Source organism: Chiloscyllium plagiosum, chromosome 7 (genome assembly GCF_004010195.1).
Source record: "Chiloscyllium plagiosum isolate BGI_BamShark_2017 chromosome 7, ASM401019v2, whole genome shotgun sequence".
Lineage (NCBI taxonomy): Eukaryota > Metazoa > Chordata > Chondrichthyes > Orectolobiformes > Hemiscylliidae > Chiloscyllium > Chiloscyllium plagiosum.
Genome location: NC_057716.1, coordinates 99,237,364 through 99,253,450, shown reverse-complemented (window position 1 = coordinate 99,253,450; position 16,087 = coordinate 99,237,364). Strand labels below are relative to the sequence as shown.

Here is a 16,087-nt window from a genome sequence, read left to right as displayed (position 1 = left end):
ATTTGTCAGAAACCTCCTTAAACTTACTCACTGTCTCAGCATCCACCGCACTTTGGGATAGTGAATTCACAAATTCACAACCCTTTGGGAGAAGTAGTTTCTCCTCAACTCTGTTTTAAATTTGTTATCCCTTATCCTTAGGGTATGGCCTCTCATTCTAGAATGCCCCACAAGAGGAAGCATCCGCTCTATGTCTACTTTATCCACATCTTTTATCATCTTGAATACCTCAATTTGATCTCCCCTTGTTCTTCCAAATTCCAGAGAGTGTAGGCCTAAATTGTTCAATCTCTCTTCACATGACAAACCCCTCATCTCTGAGATCAATCTAGCAAACCTCTTCTGTACTGCCTCCAATGCCACTACTTCTTTCCTCAAATAAAGGGATCAAAACTGTGCACAATACTCTGGGTGCTGTCTCACCAATACCGTCTATAGTTGCAACAATACTTCCTTACTTTCATATTCTATTCCATTAACTATGAAAGCCAATATTCCCATTCACTTTCTTTATTATCTGTTGTAACTACATGCCAGTTTTCTGTGATTCATGAAAGAGGACACTCAGATCCCTCTGCACTATAGTCTCTCCCCCATGCAGAGCAATAAACATAGAAAACTTTACAACAACAGTAACTTGCAGTTATTTATATAGAGTCTTTTATACAGTAAAATATCTCAAATAACTTCACACAAGATTTATCAAAGTCTGACAGCAAGCCCCAAAGGGAGACACAAGGATGTGTGACCAAAAGTTTTATCAAAGAAGTAAGATTTTCAAAACACCTTGAAGCAGCAGTGAGAGATAGAGAAACAAAGAGGTTCATGGAAGGTTGTACAGCTTGGGGCATAGGTAGCTGAAGACACAGCTACTGATGGTAGAGTGCTAGAAATTGGTAATGTACAAGAGATGGGGGTTGCAGGCATTCAGAAATGCGAGAATATGGTGAGGTACAGGAGGTTCCAGAGATAGGGTGGGGTAAGGCCATGGAGGGATTTGAAAATGAGGATGAAAATTTTAATATTAAGACATGGCTAGAGCAAGGGAAGATATAAGTCTGTGAATGCAACAAAAGGAAGGTAGTGAGCACGTGACTACTTTCAAGGAAAAAATAATTTACAAACCTCAGTGGGTTTGGCCTTTGTGCAGGTTTCACAAGATGTCTAGAAAGTTGTCAATCATTGAAAAGGAGTGGCACGGTGGCTCAGTGGTTAGCCACAGCACCAGGATCCCAGGTTCGATTCCAGCCTCAGGCGACTGTCTGTGTGGAGTTTGCACATTCTCCCAGTGTCTTTGTGGGTTTCCTCCAGGTGCTCCAGTTTCCTCCCACAGTCCAAAGACATGCAGGTCAGGTGAATTGGCCAAGCTAAGTTGCCCATAGTGTTAGGTGCATTAATCAGAGGGGAATGAGTCTGGGCGGGTTACTCTTCGGAGGGTCAGTGTGGACTTGTTGGGCCGAAGGGGCTGTTTCCACACTGTAGGGAATCTAATCTGAAAATGTAAAGATAGGGATGTTTGGCTACATTCATATACAGTGTTGATGAGGCCACATCTGGAGTATTGTGACCAGTTTTGATCATCTTCTGGACAAAAAGATATAAATGCATTTGAAGCAATTCAGAGAAGGCTCACTTTACTGATATTTGGGATTGGAGATGGGGGATGTGACCTTAGGAGGAAAGGCTGGGCCTATATTCATCGGAGTTTAGAAAAACAGTAGGATTTCTTACTGAATCATTTAAGATCCTGAGGGGACTTGATGCAGTGGTTGCTGAAAGGATGTTTCCACTTCAGGGAGAGACTAAATGAGGGGCAGTTTAAAAATAAGGGTCTCCCATTTAAGACAGAGACGAGAAGTTTTTTATTTCTCTCAGAGGCTCTTCAGTCTTTGAAAATCTCCTTCCGAGAGAGCAATGGAGGCACGGTCATTGAACACTGTTAAAGCAGATGCTCTTGACTGATAGTCAAATGTTATTGGGGTGGGGTGAAAATGCGAAGTTGAGGCCACAGTCAGGTCAACCACGATCTTTTAAAAGAGCAGGCTAGAGGGATTGAATGGTCATCTCCAGCTCCCAATTCTCAAGTTCATATTGTTATTTATAAGGTTCACAGTAGAATGTGGAAACAGATACCATGTTGGAGCAGTCACTTACTTGCAGGAACTAATTCCAGTAAGCTCAGTTGCCGCTGTCGAAACTCTCGGAGAGCTCGATGTCGTCTTAGCTGAAGCTGACGTTTAAGCTCCTCCTCCTCTCTCTTCTTCTCCAGCTGTTGCATTTCCTGCTCACGTTTGGCCCTTAGTACCATTACATGTAATTAAATCAATTCTCATCAAACACAGCCAGAGCTCTACAGTCACTAATTATGCCACAAAATACAGCAGCAAGAGGTACAGGAATGGGTTGATCAGTTCCTGAAGCTGTTCCATTACCTCAGTTTGATTTGCCCACCATTCTTCCATTTTCCATGATACCCTTACTTAGCAAAGAAAAAACTAATCTCAGGATCTCCACTGTGCAAAATCTGGAACAAAATGCTGGCTTTGCCAGCAAAACCCACAAACCATGAAAACATAAAGAAAATATAAACTTAACATCCCGAGGAACAGCCACAAGAGGATTATAAGATAAAACCTTGCACAAAAGAACGTTTTTGATTAGATTAGATTACTTAGTGTGGAAACAGGCCCTTTGGCCCAACAAGTCCACACCGACCCTCCGAACAGCAATCCACCCAGACCCATTCCCCTACATTTACCCCTTCACCTGACACTACGGGCAATTTAGCATGGCCAATTCACCTAACATGCACATCTTTGGACTGTGGGAGGAAACCGGAGCACCCGGAGGAAACCCACGCAGACATGGGGAGAATGTGCAAACTCCACACAAAGTTGCCCGAGGCAGGGATTGAAATCATGTCTCTGGTGCTGTGAGGCTGGTGCTGCTAATCACTGTGCCACCGTGCCACCCATTTTGGTCGTAGAAGTTGGGTTTAAAGCATCATAAAGGAGGAGCGAGGGGCAGAGAGATTGAGGGAGGAAATGTCAAGACTAGGGAATGAACAGCTTGAAGGAATAACTGTCAAAGATGGGACAAAGTAATCCTCTTCCAAGCCATGCGTTCAAGTGATTGATTTGACTTAAATGTAGAATATCAATTTATAAATAAGGCACAGAAGGATACCTGAAACTCCTTTGTAAAGTTGTCACCGCTTTCGGAAGACACTTCAACCGCTTTCTTGTCTGATATGCTCTCCATGCTGCTTGGATCAGGCATGCACATCTGTGGAACTTCTAAAAAAAAAAGGTCAATGTTTGGTTTTCAAGTTGAAGTGCTTAAACTTAAAATATCTAGACTCCAAGCACATCAGTTCAGATAAATTCTTGTTTTTGTTACTTTGCTCAGTAAATTGTTTCATAATGTTACTACCCTTTCTCCTTAGAATAATGAGTGTGTGGAATCCCACATTAAGCTAATATAGCTCTTTGAAAGAGCGATCCAATGAGTCCCACCTTTCAGCTCTTTCTCATACAGCCTTGCAAATAGTTAAATTTTAAAGACATTAAAACATATGGAATAGGAGGAGTATACTATGGCTTGTTTTGCCTCCTCTATCATGGCCCATTTCTACATCAACTCCAACTTCCTCTTACATCTTATCCTTGATTTCTTATTAATCCAAAATTATCTGTGACCTCTTCTTGAACATCAATGACTAAGCATCTAAAAGTCTCGAAACACATTTCTCAGTGATGAAATTCTCTCTCATCTTGGCCATAACTCATGACTCTGGGACTATGCTCTCTGTTCCAAAAACACCAGGAGGGGAAAACATCCTTTGAGCATTTACCTTGTCAAGCATCTTTACAATTTTCTCTGTTTCAGTTAGCACTATCATGTAAATGACCAAGAATGTACAAGTTATAACATGCTTTTCATCAACACAAATTCACTGTAATGTGATTGACGAATTGGGGACGCTGTTTCTGCAGTGCGGACATTTAAAACATGTATTGGCTGCAACGTGATTACATTGCCAATACTTTAAGTGCTGCTTCTAAGGCGCAATTTTTCTATACTGCAGGGTTGTACGAGAATGCAACCGCCACAGTGTAGAAGAATTGACTGAATGCTAAGTCTACTTAATCTCTTCTTGTCGGTCAATCCATTCAACCTAAGAATCAATTGAGTAAATATATGTTGCATTCTCTCTGGTTCAAGTACCTTCTTTCTTGAGTGAGGGGACCAAAACTAAACACAATACTCTGGGTTTGGAGGAATATGAGCCGGGTGCTGGCAAGTGGGACTAGACTGGGTTGGGATATCTGGTCGGCATGGACGGGTTGGACCGAAGGGTCTGTTTCCATGCTGTATATCTCTATGACTCGAGAAGGAAACTGGTAAAGTCGATGTTGATGCCGTGTGGTTGGATGGTCCCAAGGCAGAAGAGGCAGCGTTCTTCCTCCAGTCTTCGAGTGGCTTGGATTTGGCAGTGGATGCGGCTCAGGACTTGCATGTTCTTGGTGCAGTGGGAAGGGGAGTTGAAGTGGTCTGCCACAGGGCGGTGGAGTTGTTTCGTGTGTGTCCCCCAGAGATGTTCCCTGAGACATTCTGCGAGTTGGCATCCTGTCTCCCCAGTGTAATGGGCCCAAGAGCTGATGTTATGACACAGCTAATTTAAACCAGCAACACAGAAAAGATTCACCACATGCTGTAATCTGTTAAAATTTGAGAGGCAAAGAACTATCCCAGAAGCAAATGTCTAAAGTAAAAAAATTAACAACTTTATTCTTTAAGCCTAACGGAGAATATTAAAACTAACAACTATTTATAACTCCTTTCTCTTAAATCTATCTTTTACCTCCCATTCTACAATACTAATACGATAAAAAATCCGATTAAGATTTTAAAAAGTCACATTTCAAAGCCAGTCCGCTTTGCCGAGTTTCCTCTGCAGATTCTCTCTAGATTCAATGTTTTGCTGTACAAACACCTTTCCCAGACAGGTACCTCTCAGAGAGCTCTTAAATTCGTAGCCTCCACCTGTTGGCCTTTTGACAGTTCTCTCTCAACTGTTCAAAAATGTCCAGTTTTATACTCCAAAACATCAGACTGTTTCATTGGTTTTAGTATTTAATAATATTAAATTCAAACCTGATTCAGTTTGGTAACTTGGGGCGTAATTTATACGGATGGTCGAATTTGAATTTGTTTTTGTCTCATGGCAGCCCAGCTTCTGCTAGCTGTTTCAACTTAGCATTATATTGTTACCTTGTTCCGGACTCTCTGTGCTTCTCTAAGTCCTTGCTCGCTTTTCAACTCTCTTAAAGGTACAATACCTCTACACTTTCATAACACTGAACTGGCCACTCCTGCTCCTAATTCCTATACTCCTCAAGCCAACCTATTTTTAACCATTGACATCTATCATTAACACCTATTTTGCATCTAGATCGTTCCTTTATTACCATGTCAGCACTCTCTTTGTCCTGGCCATCCTTGCCATCTATTTCACTTGCTCCCCCTCTCCCTTTGTCAAGAGTATGAAAATCATTATTTTCTAGCCCCTGTCAGTTCAAAGATGTTACTCGACAAGAACATTAATTTTGCTCCAATGTATAACTATTGTAAGTAATAATACTTGCCTGTTGACTTACTCCTTGTGTGGACCCAGCATAAAGGAGTTCCAAAAGCTGATTTAACTCCTTGTCAAAACCTCTTCCTGTCCACTGTTTTCTCAAGAGAGGACGTAAGCCTGGGAAAGATACCACTGAAAGATTATTTTTCTGACTTTGCTAGACAGCTACTTCCATAAGAATTATTGCTAGATGCACAAAATATGTTCTGAGTTACAAATTATTTTTTGTATTAACTATATTCATTCAAGTTCTTTCCAATCTTTGGATGCATTGAAGTCGTAATTGTTCCAAAGGAGTCAAAGGGTTTCAGCATTCGACAAGAAAGTACAATTGAGGCTAAAATCAGATCAACAACAATCTGACTGAATAGCAAGGAAAGCTCAGGCATGGCCTATTCCTGCTCCTAATTTGTATATTTGCATGATCTGGCAGCAAGACAGTCAGATAAAAGGTCGGCACAACATCAAGGGCCAAAGGGCCTGTACTGTTCTATATTCTAAAACCAACTCCTCCTGCCCTTATCGAGATCAATGCTCTCAAATTGACTCAAATTCTTCCTTTATTCACCCTGGACTTCTGCTGGTGTGTTGTCATCAATTGCCACAGTTCCTATTACTGAGGGAAACTGCAGGAAAGGCTCAACAGGTAACCTTATATGCTCGAGGAACACTTGATTCTGTCATGTCTCTCTGAAGGAACTGGCCAAGAGTTACTCACCAGCTCTTCCACTGATGGCAAGATGGCCAACAGATCAGAGTTCCAACACACAGTTCCATTCAACAGGAAACTAGTTTACAATGTTAAATGGACAGAATTGTCAGTCTACCAATTTCAACTTCAACTCCTGGGTCTCTGCCAGCAGAAATCAAGAATCAACCTTGCAGGAAGGAAAATCTGGAAATAACTATTGCCTTACGCAACTAAGCAAGACATCATGGAGCATACAGCACATAAGGGATCCATTCTGTCCATGAATGAATTAAGCTCAAAGCCATATTAATGTTATACTGTACAGATATGCTCCTTACTTATCCATTTCTCAACATGCGAGCCAAAACATTTGGATGTGAATCATGGCGAACTGAGTCATGTTGCAGAGTGACTGCCACTTTCTCTGTCAATATAAAGAATGGATTGTGTCCTTGACCCAGCCACTTGGCTATTCGTTGACGATAGGTGGGTAGTCTTGACATTACCACTCTGGGAAAGTGGCCCTGGGCCAGGATGAAAGCCATGAAGCCAACAGAACAGACAATGACACAAAGTTCAGTGCTCAGATGCTACCGTATCGAAGCAGTCCATCGGGGAAATTAGAAATCCCAACTTAAAGGGAGAGGTAAGAGTACAGAACTCAGGAGAGGTTATTAAAATCTCCAGCACAGACACAAATAGGACAGAGTAGATGGAAAAGGGTTATAGCATTCAAACTTCAAGCACACTGGACAAACGAATGACAATGAGGAGAGGGATGGTTAATACAGGACTGATGGTGTAATATCTGAATGCATGCAATATAAGGAATAATGTAAATGAACTTGTGGCGCAGATCGAAATTGGCAGGTATGACATGGTGGGCATCACAGAGATGTGGCTATAAGGGGATCAGGACTGGGAGTTGAATATTCAAGGATACACATCCTCTCGAAAAGAGGGTTGCCTTATTAGTAAGAAATGAAATTAAATCAATAGAAAGAAACAAAGTAGGGTTAGATGGTGTAAAATCTGTGTGGGTAGAATTGAGGAGTTATGTAAAGGCCTCCAAACAGTAGTCAGGAGCTGGGGTGCAAGATACACCAGGAGATAGGAAAGATGTGTAGGAAAGACAAAGTTACAGTGACCATGGGGGATTTCAATATGGGAAAATCTGGTTCGCAGTGGATTGCATGATAAGGAATTTGTGGAAAGACTACAAGATGGTGTTTTGGAACAGCTGGTGGTGGAGCCAAGTAGGGAACAGGATATTTAGTGTTGTGCAATGAGTCAGATTTGGTAAGGGAGCTTAACGTGAAGGAACCCATTGGAGGCAGTAATCATAACATGATTGAATTTACTCTGCAATTTGAGAGAGAGTAGATAGAATCAGAGGTAACGGTATTACAGCTGAATAAAGGCACCTAAAAAGGCAAGAGGGAGCAGCTGGGTAGAATTGACTGGAAAAATTGAACCTAGCAGGAAAGACAATGGAACAGCAATTCCATTGCTGTTTCTGGGAGTAATTCAGGAGACATAGCAAAGATACATCCCAAGGAAAAAGAAACATGGTACAAGGAGGATGAGGCAACCGTAGTTGACGAGGGAAGTCAGGGATAGCATAAAAGCAAAACAGAAAGCATATAGTGTGGCAAATGGCAGTGGTAACCCAGACAATTGGGAAGCTTACAAAGACCAACAGAGGGCAACAAAAAAGAAATAAGGAGGGAGAAGATTAAAAATGACGGTAAGCTAGCTAGTAATATCAAGGAATACTGTAAGGGTTTCTTTGGATATATAGAGGGCAAAAGAGAGGTAAAGATGGACATTGGGCTGCTGGAAAATGACACTGGAGTGATAGTAGTGGGGAACAAGGAAATGGCTGAGGAACTGAATAATTACTTTGTGTCAGTCTTCATGGTGGAAGACATGAGTAATATCCCAAAAATTTAAGAGACTGAGGGGCAGAGCTGAGTATGGTGGCCATCACCCAGGAGAAGATGCAAGAAAAACTAGATGGCCTGAAGATGGATAAATCACGTGGACCAGATGGGCAACACCTTAGAGTTCATAAGGAGATAGCTGAAGAGATAATAGAGGCGTTAGTGGTGATCTTTCAGGAATCGCTAGAATCAGGGAGGGTTCCAGAGGACTGGAATATCACTAACGTGACACCCCTGTTTAAAAAGGGAAGAAGGTAAAAGATGGAACATTACAGACCAACTAATCTAACTTTGGATGTGGGTAAGACCCTGGAATCCATTGTAAAGGACGAGATTTCTGAATACTTGGAAGTGAATGGTAAAATAGGCATGGTTTCATCAAGGGGAGGTCATGCCTGACAAATCTGCTTAAATTCTTTGAGGAAGTAACGAGCATGTTAGACCAAGGACAGCCAATGGATGTTATCTACCTGAACTTCAAGAAGGCCTTTGACAATGGAAGCTACTGAGTAAGAGCCCATGGTATCAGAGGCAAGGTGCTAGCATGGATAGAAGCTTGGCTAAATGGCAGAAAGCAGAAAATGAGAATAAAGGGTCCTCCTCAGGATGGCAGCCGGTGACAAGTGGTGTTCCGCAGGGCTTAGTGTTAGGACCACAACTTTTCACTTTATACGTTAATGATCTAGATGAAGGAATTGAGGGCATTCTGGCTAAGTTTGCAGATGATACAAAGTTAGACAGAGGGAGAGGTAGCATTGAGGAGGTGTGAAGCCTGCAGAAGGATTTTGACAGGTTAGGAGAATGGGCAAAGAAGTGGCAGATGGAGTACAACATGGGAAAGTGTGAGGTCATGCACCTTGGTTGGAAGAATAGAGACATGGACTATTTTCTAGATGGGGAGAAAATTCTGAAGTCTGAAGTGCAAAGAAACTTGAGAGTTCTAGTCCAGGATTCTCTCAAGTAAATTTGCAGGTTGGGTCAGTAGTTAGGAAGGCAAATGCAATGATGGCATTTATATTAAGAGGACTTGAATAATAATGGATGTACTTCTGACACTCTATAAGGCTCTGGTCAGACCACATTTAGAGTATTCTGTGCAGTTTTGGATGTACTGATCCTGAAGCATGTTCAGAGGAGGTTCACAAGGATGGTCTCAGGAATGAAAAGCTAAACACGTGAGGAATATTTGATGACTCTGGGTCTATATACTATGGAATTTAGAAAATTGAGGGGGTATCTAATTAAAACATACAGAATACTGGATGGCCAGAATAGAGTAGATGTTGGGAAGATGTTTCCTTGGTAGGAGAGACTAGGACCCGAGGGCACAGTCTTAGAGTAAAGGGAAGACCTTTTAGAACAGAGATAAGGAGAAAGTTGTTCAGCCAGAGAGTGAGGAATCTATGGAATTCATTGCCACAGAAGGCTGTGGAGGCCAGGTCATTGAGTATATTTAAGACCAAGATAGATAGGTTCTTGAGTATCAAGGGGATCAAGGGTAACAGGGAGAAAGTGGAAGAATGGGGTTGAGAAATTTATCAGCCATGATTGAATGGCGGAGCAGACTCAATGGGCTCAATGGCCTAATTTCTGCTCCAATGTCTTATGGTCTTAAAAGCTGTTTTTCTGCAGTAAGTCTGTACTGATTTAAGCGACCAGGGTTTTCAATGGCACTTTAGTGCAATGTTTCAATAAATGCGAATTAAGCTTTAAGAAGTTAGCAAAAAGATTTACAAAACCAATTGTCTTCTCATGCATTAGGATATCAACATAAACAATATAACTAGTGAAAGCGCTTGCTTTTACCAAATAATGCACCACAGGTTATCAAGCATAACAAGTACTTCTTTTAAATGCAGTCACTGAATGTAGGAAAACAATTTTCTATGATTTTAATGGGAAACAGTTTTGATTAGAACGTTACAAGGTTAATTGTTCTCCAAGGTTAAAAACAGCAATATAACTAAAGAAAATACTGCAGATGCTGAAAATCTGAATACAGAATGTGCTGGAAATACTCAGAGCAGGCAGTATTTGTGCTAAGTCACTGAGTCATATAGCACCGAAACAGATCCTTCAATCCAGTCATCCATGCTGACCAGATATCCCAGTCTAACCTAGTACCATTTGCCAGCATTTGGCCCATATCCTTCTAAACCCTTCCCATTCATATACCCATCCCAGATATCCCAGTCTAACCTAGTACCATTTGCCAGCATTTGGCCCATGTCCTTCTAAACCCTCCCATTCATATACCCATCCAGACACCTTTTAAACATTGTAATTGTACTTTCCTCTGGCAGATCATTCCACACATGCACCACCCTCTGCATGAAAAGGTTACCCCTCCAGTCCATTTTAAATCTTTCCCTCTCACTTTAAACCTATTCCCTCCAGTTTTGGACTCCCCCACCTTGGAAAAAAGACCTTGTTTATTTAGCCTATCCACGCCCCTCATGATTTTATAAACCTCTATATGTCACCCCTCAACCTCTGGCACTGCAGGGAAGAAAAGTCAGGCTTATTGAGCCTCTCCCTATAATTAAAAAGCCTCCAGTCCCAGCAACATCCTTATAAGTCTTTTCTGCACCATCTCAAGTTTAATATCCTTCCTATAGAAGGGTGACCTGAACTGTACGCAGAATTCTAAAACTGGCTGAACCAATGGCCTTTACAGCTGCAAAATGAGTACAGGAATTGGGAGGTCAATGTGCCAAATGCCTTCTTCACCACCCTGTCTCTCTCTCTCTCCGACTTCAGGAAAACAGAATTAACATTTTGGGTTGAACATCACTTCTTCAAAACTGTCGAAAGAAAATTCTGAACATATTCTGAGGAGGAGTCATATTTAACTCAAAACATTAACACACTTTCTTTATCCACAGTTACTGCCAGGTCTGTTGAGTATTTCCAGTGGTGTTTTTAAAGTATAGAAGGGCAGGCTTAAGGCTGATCAAAATTTGTGTTACAAAAACGCAAGAGCTGAAAATCTGAAATATACAAAATGAATTTGGGTAACATACATTTAGACTTATTCTCTGCAATGAAATGCTGAACTCTTTTGTTTCTCTTTCCAAATGCCGACAGAATGTCTTTTTCATCAGATTTGGGCTGGATTTTAATTACAGCTACTTTTCTGGTGAGAATTAATATTTCTTCTGAGAGACAGCCAGGTATCATTTAAAGGTTCCTGCTCCACATCCTGGACTGAACAGTTGGGAAGATGAGTGGTGTTGGAAAAGCACAATCAGTCAGGCAGCATCCGAGGAGCAGGAAAATCGACGTTTCGGGCAAAAGCCCTTCATCAGGACTGAAGGCAGGGAGCCTCCAGGGTACAGAGAACAACAGGAGGGGGGTGGGGCTGGAAAGAAGGCATCAAAGAGTACAATGGGTGGATGGGGGTGGGGATGAAGGTGATAGGTCAGAGAGGAGGGTGGAGTGGATAGATCAAAGGAAGATTGGCAGGTAGGACCAGTCACGAGGATGGTGCAGAGCTGGAAGGTTGGAACTGGGGTAAGGTGGAGGGACAGAAATGAGGAAACTGGTGAAGTCCACATTGATGCCCTGGGGTTGAAGTGTTCCGAGGCGGAAGATGAGGCCGACTTCCTGCAAAAATGCCATCCCGTATTCCCAATTCCTCCACCTCTGCCGTATCTGCTCCAGGAAGACCAGTTCCACCACAGAACACAACAGATGGCCTCCTTCTTTAAAGACCGCAATTTCCCTTCCCACGTGGTTGACGATGATCTCCAATGCATTTCATCCACATCCCGCAACTCTGCCCCCAAACCCCACTCCCCCAACCGTAACAAGGACAGAACCCCGGTCCTCACTTTGCACCCTACCAACCTTCGCACAAACCGCATCATCCACTGACATTTCCGTCCAAACAGACCCCATCACCAGAGAGATATTTCCCTCCCCACCCCTTTCTGCAAAGACCGTTCCCTCTGTGACTACCTGGTCACGTCCATGCCCCCCAACAACCAACGCTCCCGTCCTGGCACCTTCCCCTGCCACCGCAGGAATTGCAAAACCTGTGTCCAAACCTCTCCCCTCACCTCCATCCAAGGCCTCAAAGGAGCCTTCCACATCCATCAAAGTTTTACTTGCACCTCCACCACTGTCACTTATTGTACCTGTTGCTTCCAATGCGGTCTCCTCATCATTGGGGAGACTGGACACCTCCTCGCAGAGTGTTTTAGGGAACATCTCTGGGACACCTGCACCAATCAATCCCACTGCCCCGTGGCCCAACATTTCAACTCCCCCTCCCATTCTGCCGGGAACATGCAGGTCCTGGATCTCCTCCACTGCCATTCCTTCACCACCCGACGTCTGGAGGAATAATGCCTCATCTTCCGCCTCGGAACACTTCAACCCCAGGGCATCAATGTGGACTTTAACAGTTTCCTCATTTCCCCTCCCCCCACCTTACTCCAGTTCCAACTTTCCATCCTCATGACTGGTCCTACCTGCCAATCTTCCTTTCATCTATCAGCTCCACCCTCCTCTTTGACCTATCACCTTCATCCCCATCCCCACCCCCCTATTGTACTCTTGGCTGCCTTCTCCCCAACCCACCCCCTCCCATTTATCTCTTCACCCTGGAGTCTCCCTGCCTTCAGTCCTGATGAAGGGCTTTTGCCTGAAACGTCGATTTTCCTGCTCCTCGGATGCTGCCTGACTGGCTGTGCTTTTCCAGCACCACTCATCCCGACTCTGATCTCCAGCATCTGAGGTCCTCACTTTTGCCTAGTTGGGAAGATGAGAAAAACTTGCATTTATGTAGCTCTCACACAGTTCTTGGACTCCTCAAAGAGCTTTGCAACTAAATAAACCACAGGGTGGACCATGAGTGGTTAAGCTTAGCAATCAGAAAAATTAATTCAGCTCTGTTGAGCATCACTGATCTGAAACATCCACATCCACAAACACGGTTAGCAATTCCAGTATATTCTGTTTTTCTATCAGAAAAATTAATCTTGAATGCATAGAGAAGGTAGTGGGGGAGCTAGTGATTACAGAATAACAAGAAAATCTCAAGAGGTTCGCAGCCATATGAGGGTTGTGCAGGACACGGATCAGTGATCAATACTAATCACAGACCAGAAACTGAATCTGACTTGGTCTATTTGACTCTGTACTACAGTTAACAATTTAGCAATTTGGCAGTTCATCTTAAATAATTTTCTAAAAGTAAATTAATCTGGTTTAGTTTTGCAGAGTGCCAGGTACGAGGGACAGCCTTACAAAAATGTAATTACTCTGAGCCTAATTAGAGCATTTCTGTATATATTTAGTACTTTACATACCTTTGTAATTGTTGCAAAGTATCTTCAAGGTGGGAGGATGGGTCTCTGCTATCAACAGCATGACTTTGATAGATGTGCTTCCTATAACTGGATTGCTGGTTGCAAAAAGCTTGTAAATTAATTCATCCAGGATTAGGAGGATATTTTTCTCATCCACAGAGAACAACACTGTCCTGAAAGGCAGGATGGCACACAAGGTTATACTAAATATTGTGTCAAACAGGGGGGTGCTCATTGGCTTTGCTTACACTTTGTTTTGTATGCAATAATCTAACAGTATTCAAAAGGCGGAATGCACGTGTCTCCAGCACTGGCTCAAGTGCTTGGACAGGGCTGCAGTTACTGGAAAGTAAAAACTGAAAGAACTGTGGATGCTGAAAATCAGAAACAAAAACAGAAATTGCTGGAAAAATTCAAGCAGGTCTGACAGCATCCATGCAGAAAAATCAGAGTTAATGTTTTGGGTTTAATGACCCTTCCTCAGAATTAAGTGCTGTTACTGCACCTATTTATTATGGAGTAATCTTCAGACCCTGCTCAAGAGAATTGATTTGTGTAGATACTTTAGTTGACAGATGACAGTGAAGGAATTAAAACTATAAAATGGCAACTATAAAACAAAGTTACAACAGCATTGTACTAAACAAATAGGTGTGATAGTTCAATGCTTGGTAGCTGATTCTGAATCATGGCAATACAAATGAATATTGACAAGTGTATCAGTTGGTTATAGTGCTTTTGAATCTTACCATCTCACCTGTTCACCTGCAGGATACCAAGCAGGACAGACACCATAATAGCTCCAGTTTCCACATCGTCAGTGAGCAACAACTGAAGGAGGCGATCAGACTGAAGCACTGCATTGAAAAGGGATAGGCAGTTACTAAAGCAAGCCACAGAGACCTTGCAATTATTGCACTACTGTCCAAATCTTTTCAACTGGCAACTTTTCTAATATCTTACAGCCTTTCAAAGAATCTTTAAAACCCCCAACTGCTTGTTCAAGTAGCTGTAAGACAGGTTAAAGCACTTTTTCAAGAAGCTGAGAACCTTCCTCGTGCCCAGGCCAACGTGTGCTCTGAGTAGGAATTTTTCTCTCAGACAATTGTGAATCCATGGAAATCTTTACTAGAGGGCTGTCAATCTTGCATCATTTAGTATATTTAAGATTTAAATAGACAAACCTTTAATCAGTGAGGGAATTAAGGATTTTGGGAAAAAGCAGGAAAGTGTAGTCAGTTAGAAAGGCATGGACTAGTCAGGAACAGTCAGCATGTTAAGGGAAGGTCATGCCTTACAAATTTGATTGAATTGAATTATTTAAGGAACTGACAAGGAGGATCAATGAGGGTAGTGCAGATGATGTTACCTACATGGATTTTAGAAGGGCACTTAACAAGATCCCAGATTGGTCAAAAAAGTAAAAGCCCATAGTATGCAGGGTAATGTGCCAAATTGGATCCTAAGATGACTTAGTAACACGAAACAAAGGGCAATGGTTGCTCTTGCACATGGAAAGCTGTTTCAACTGGTGGTTCCACAGGGCTCATTGTTGGGACCCCTGCTGGTTGTTTTATACATTAACGACTTGGACTTGAATGTGGGGGGCACAGTTGGGAAATTTGCAGACTACACAAGAATTGTCCGTGTAGTGGATAATGTAGAGGATAACTGTAAGTTCCAAAATGAAAGGTTGGTGGAGCGGGCAGGAAAATGGCAGTCGGAATTCAACTCTGATAAATGTGAGGTAATGCATTTAAAAGGGAATATGAAGTCAGAGATCTTGGTGTGCAAGTAGACAGGTTCCTAAGGTAGCAGTACAAGTAGATAAGGGCTAGATGACCTACTCCTGGTCCTAGTTCTTATGTTCTAAGGCTTATGGAATGCTCTCAGAGTCATAGAGATGTACAGCATCAGTCCAACCCGTCCATGCTGACTAGATATCCCAACCCAATCTAGTCCCACCTGCCAGCACCCGGCCCATATCCCTCCAAACCCTCCCTATTCATATACCCATCCAAATGGCTCTTAAATGTTGCAATTGGACCAGCCTCTACCACTTCCTCTGGCAGCTCATTCCATACCCGTACCACCTTCTGTGTGAAAAAGTTGCCCCTTAGGTCTCTTTTATATCTTTCCCCTCTCACCCTAAACCTATGCCCTCTAGTTCTGGACTCCCCGACTTCACGGAAAAGACTTTGCCTATTTACCCTATCCATGCCCCTCAATTTTGTAAACCTCTATAAAGGTCACCCCTCAGCCTCCGACGCTCCAGGGAAAATAGCCCCAGCCTGTTCAGCCTCTCCCTATTGCTCAAATCCTCCAACCCTGGCAACATCCTTGTAAATCTTTTCTGAACCCTTTCAAGTTTCACAACATCTTTCAGATAGGAAGGAGACCAGAATTGCACGTAATATTCCAACAGCGGCCTAACCAATGTCCTGTACAGCCGCAACATGACCTCCCAACTCCTGTACTCAATACTCTGACCAATAAA

At 42.6% G+C, this 16,087-nt stretch overlaps 1 protein-coding gene across 1 annotated transcript in view; it reads right to left on the bottom strand.

Moving 5' to 3' along the window:
- LOC122551944 (IQ calmodulin-binding motif-containing protein 1-like) overlaps nucleotides 1–16,087 on the bottom strand; it is a 49,394-nt gene that overhangs the window by 18,267 nt on the left and 15,040 nt on the right. The window contains exons 5-9 of the mRNA XM_043694513.1: nucleotides 14,348–14,447; nucleotides 13,591–13,763; nucleotides 5,649–5,758; nucleotides 3,187–3,296; nucleotides 2,155–2,297 (exon numbers count right to left, since the gene is read on the bottom strand). Of these exons, the coding sequence (XP_043550448.1) occupies nucleotides 2,155–2,297; nucleotides 3,187–3,296; nucleotides 5,649–5,758; nucleotides 13,591–13,763; nucleotides 14,348–14,447 (636 nt within the window). The remainder of the gene's footprint in view (nucleotides 1–2,154; nucleotides 2,298–3,186; nucleotides 3,297–5,648; nucleotides 5,759–13,590; nucleotides 13,764–14,347; nucleotides 14,448–16,087) is intronic.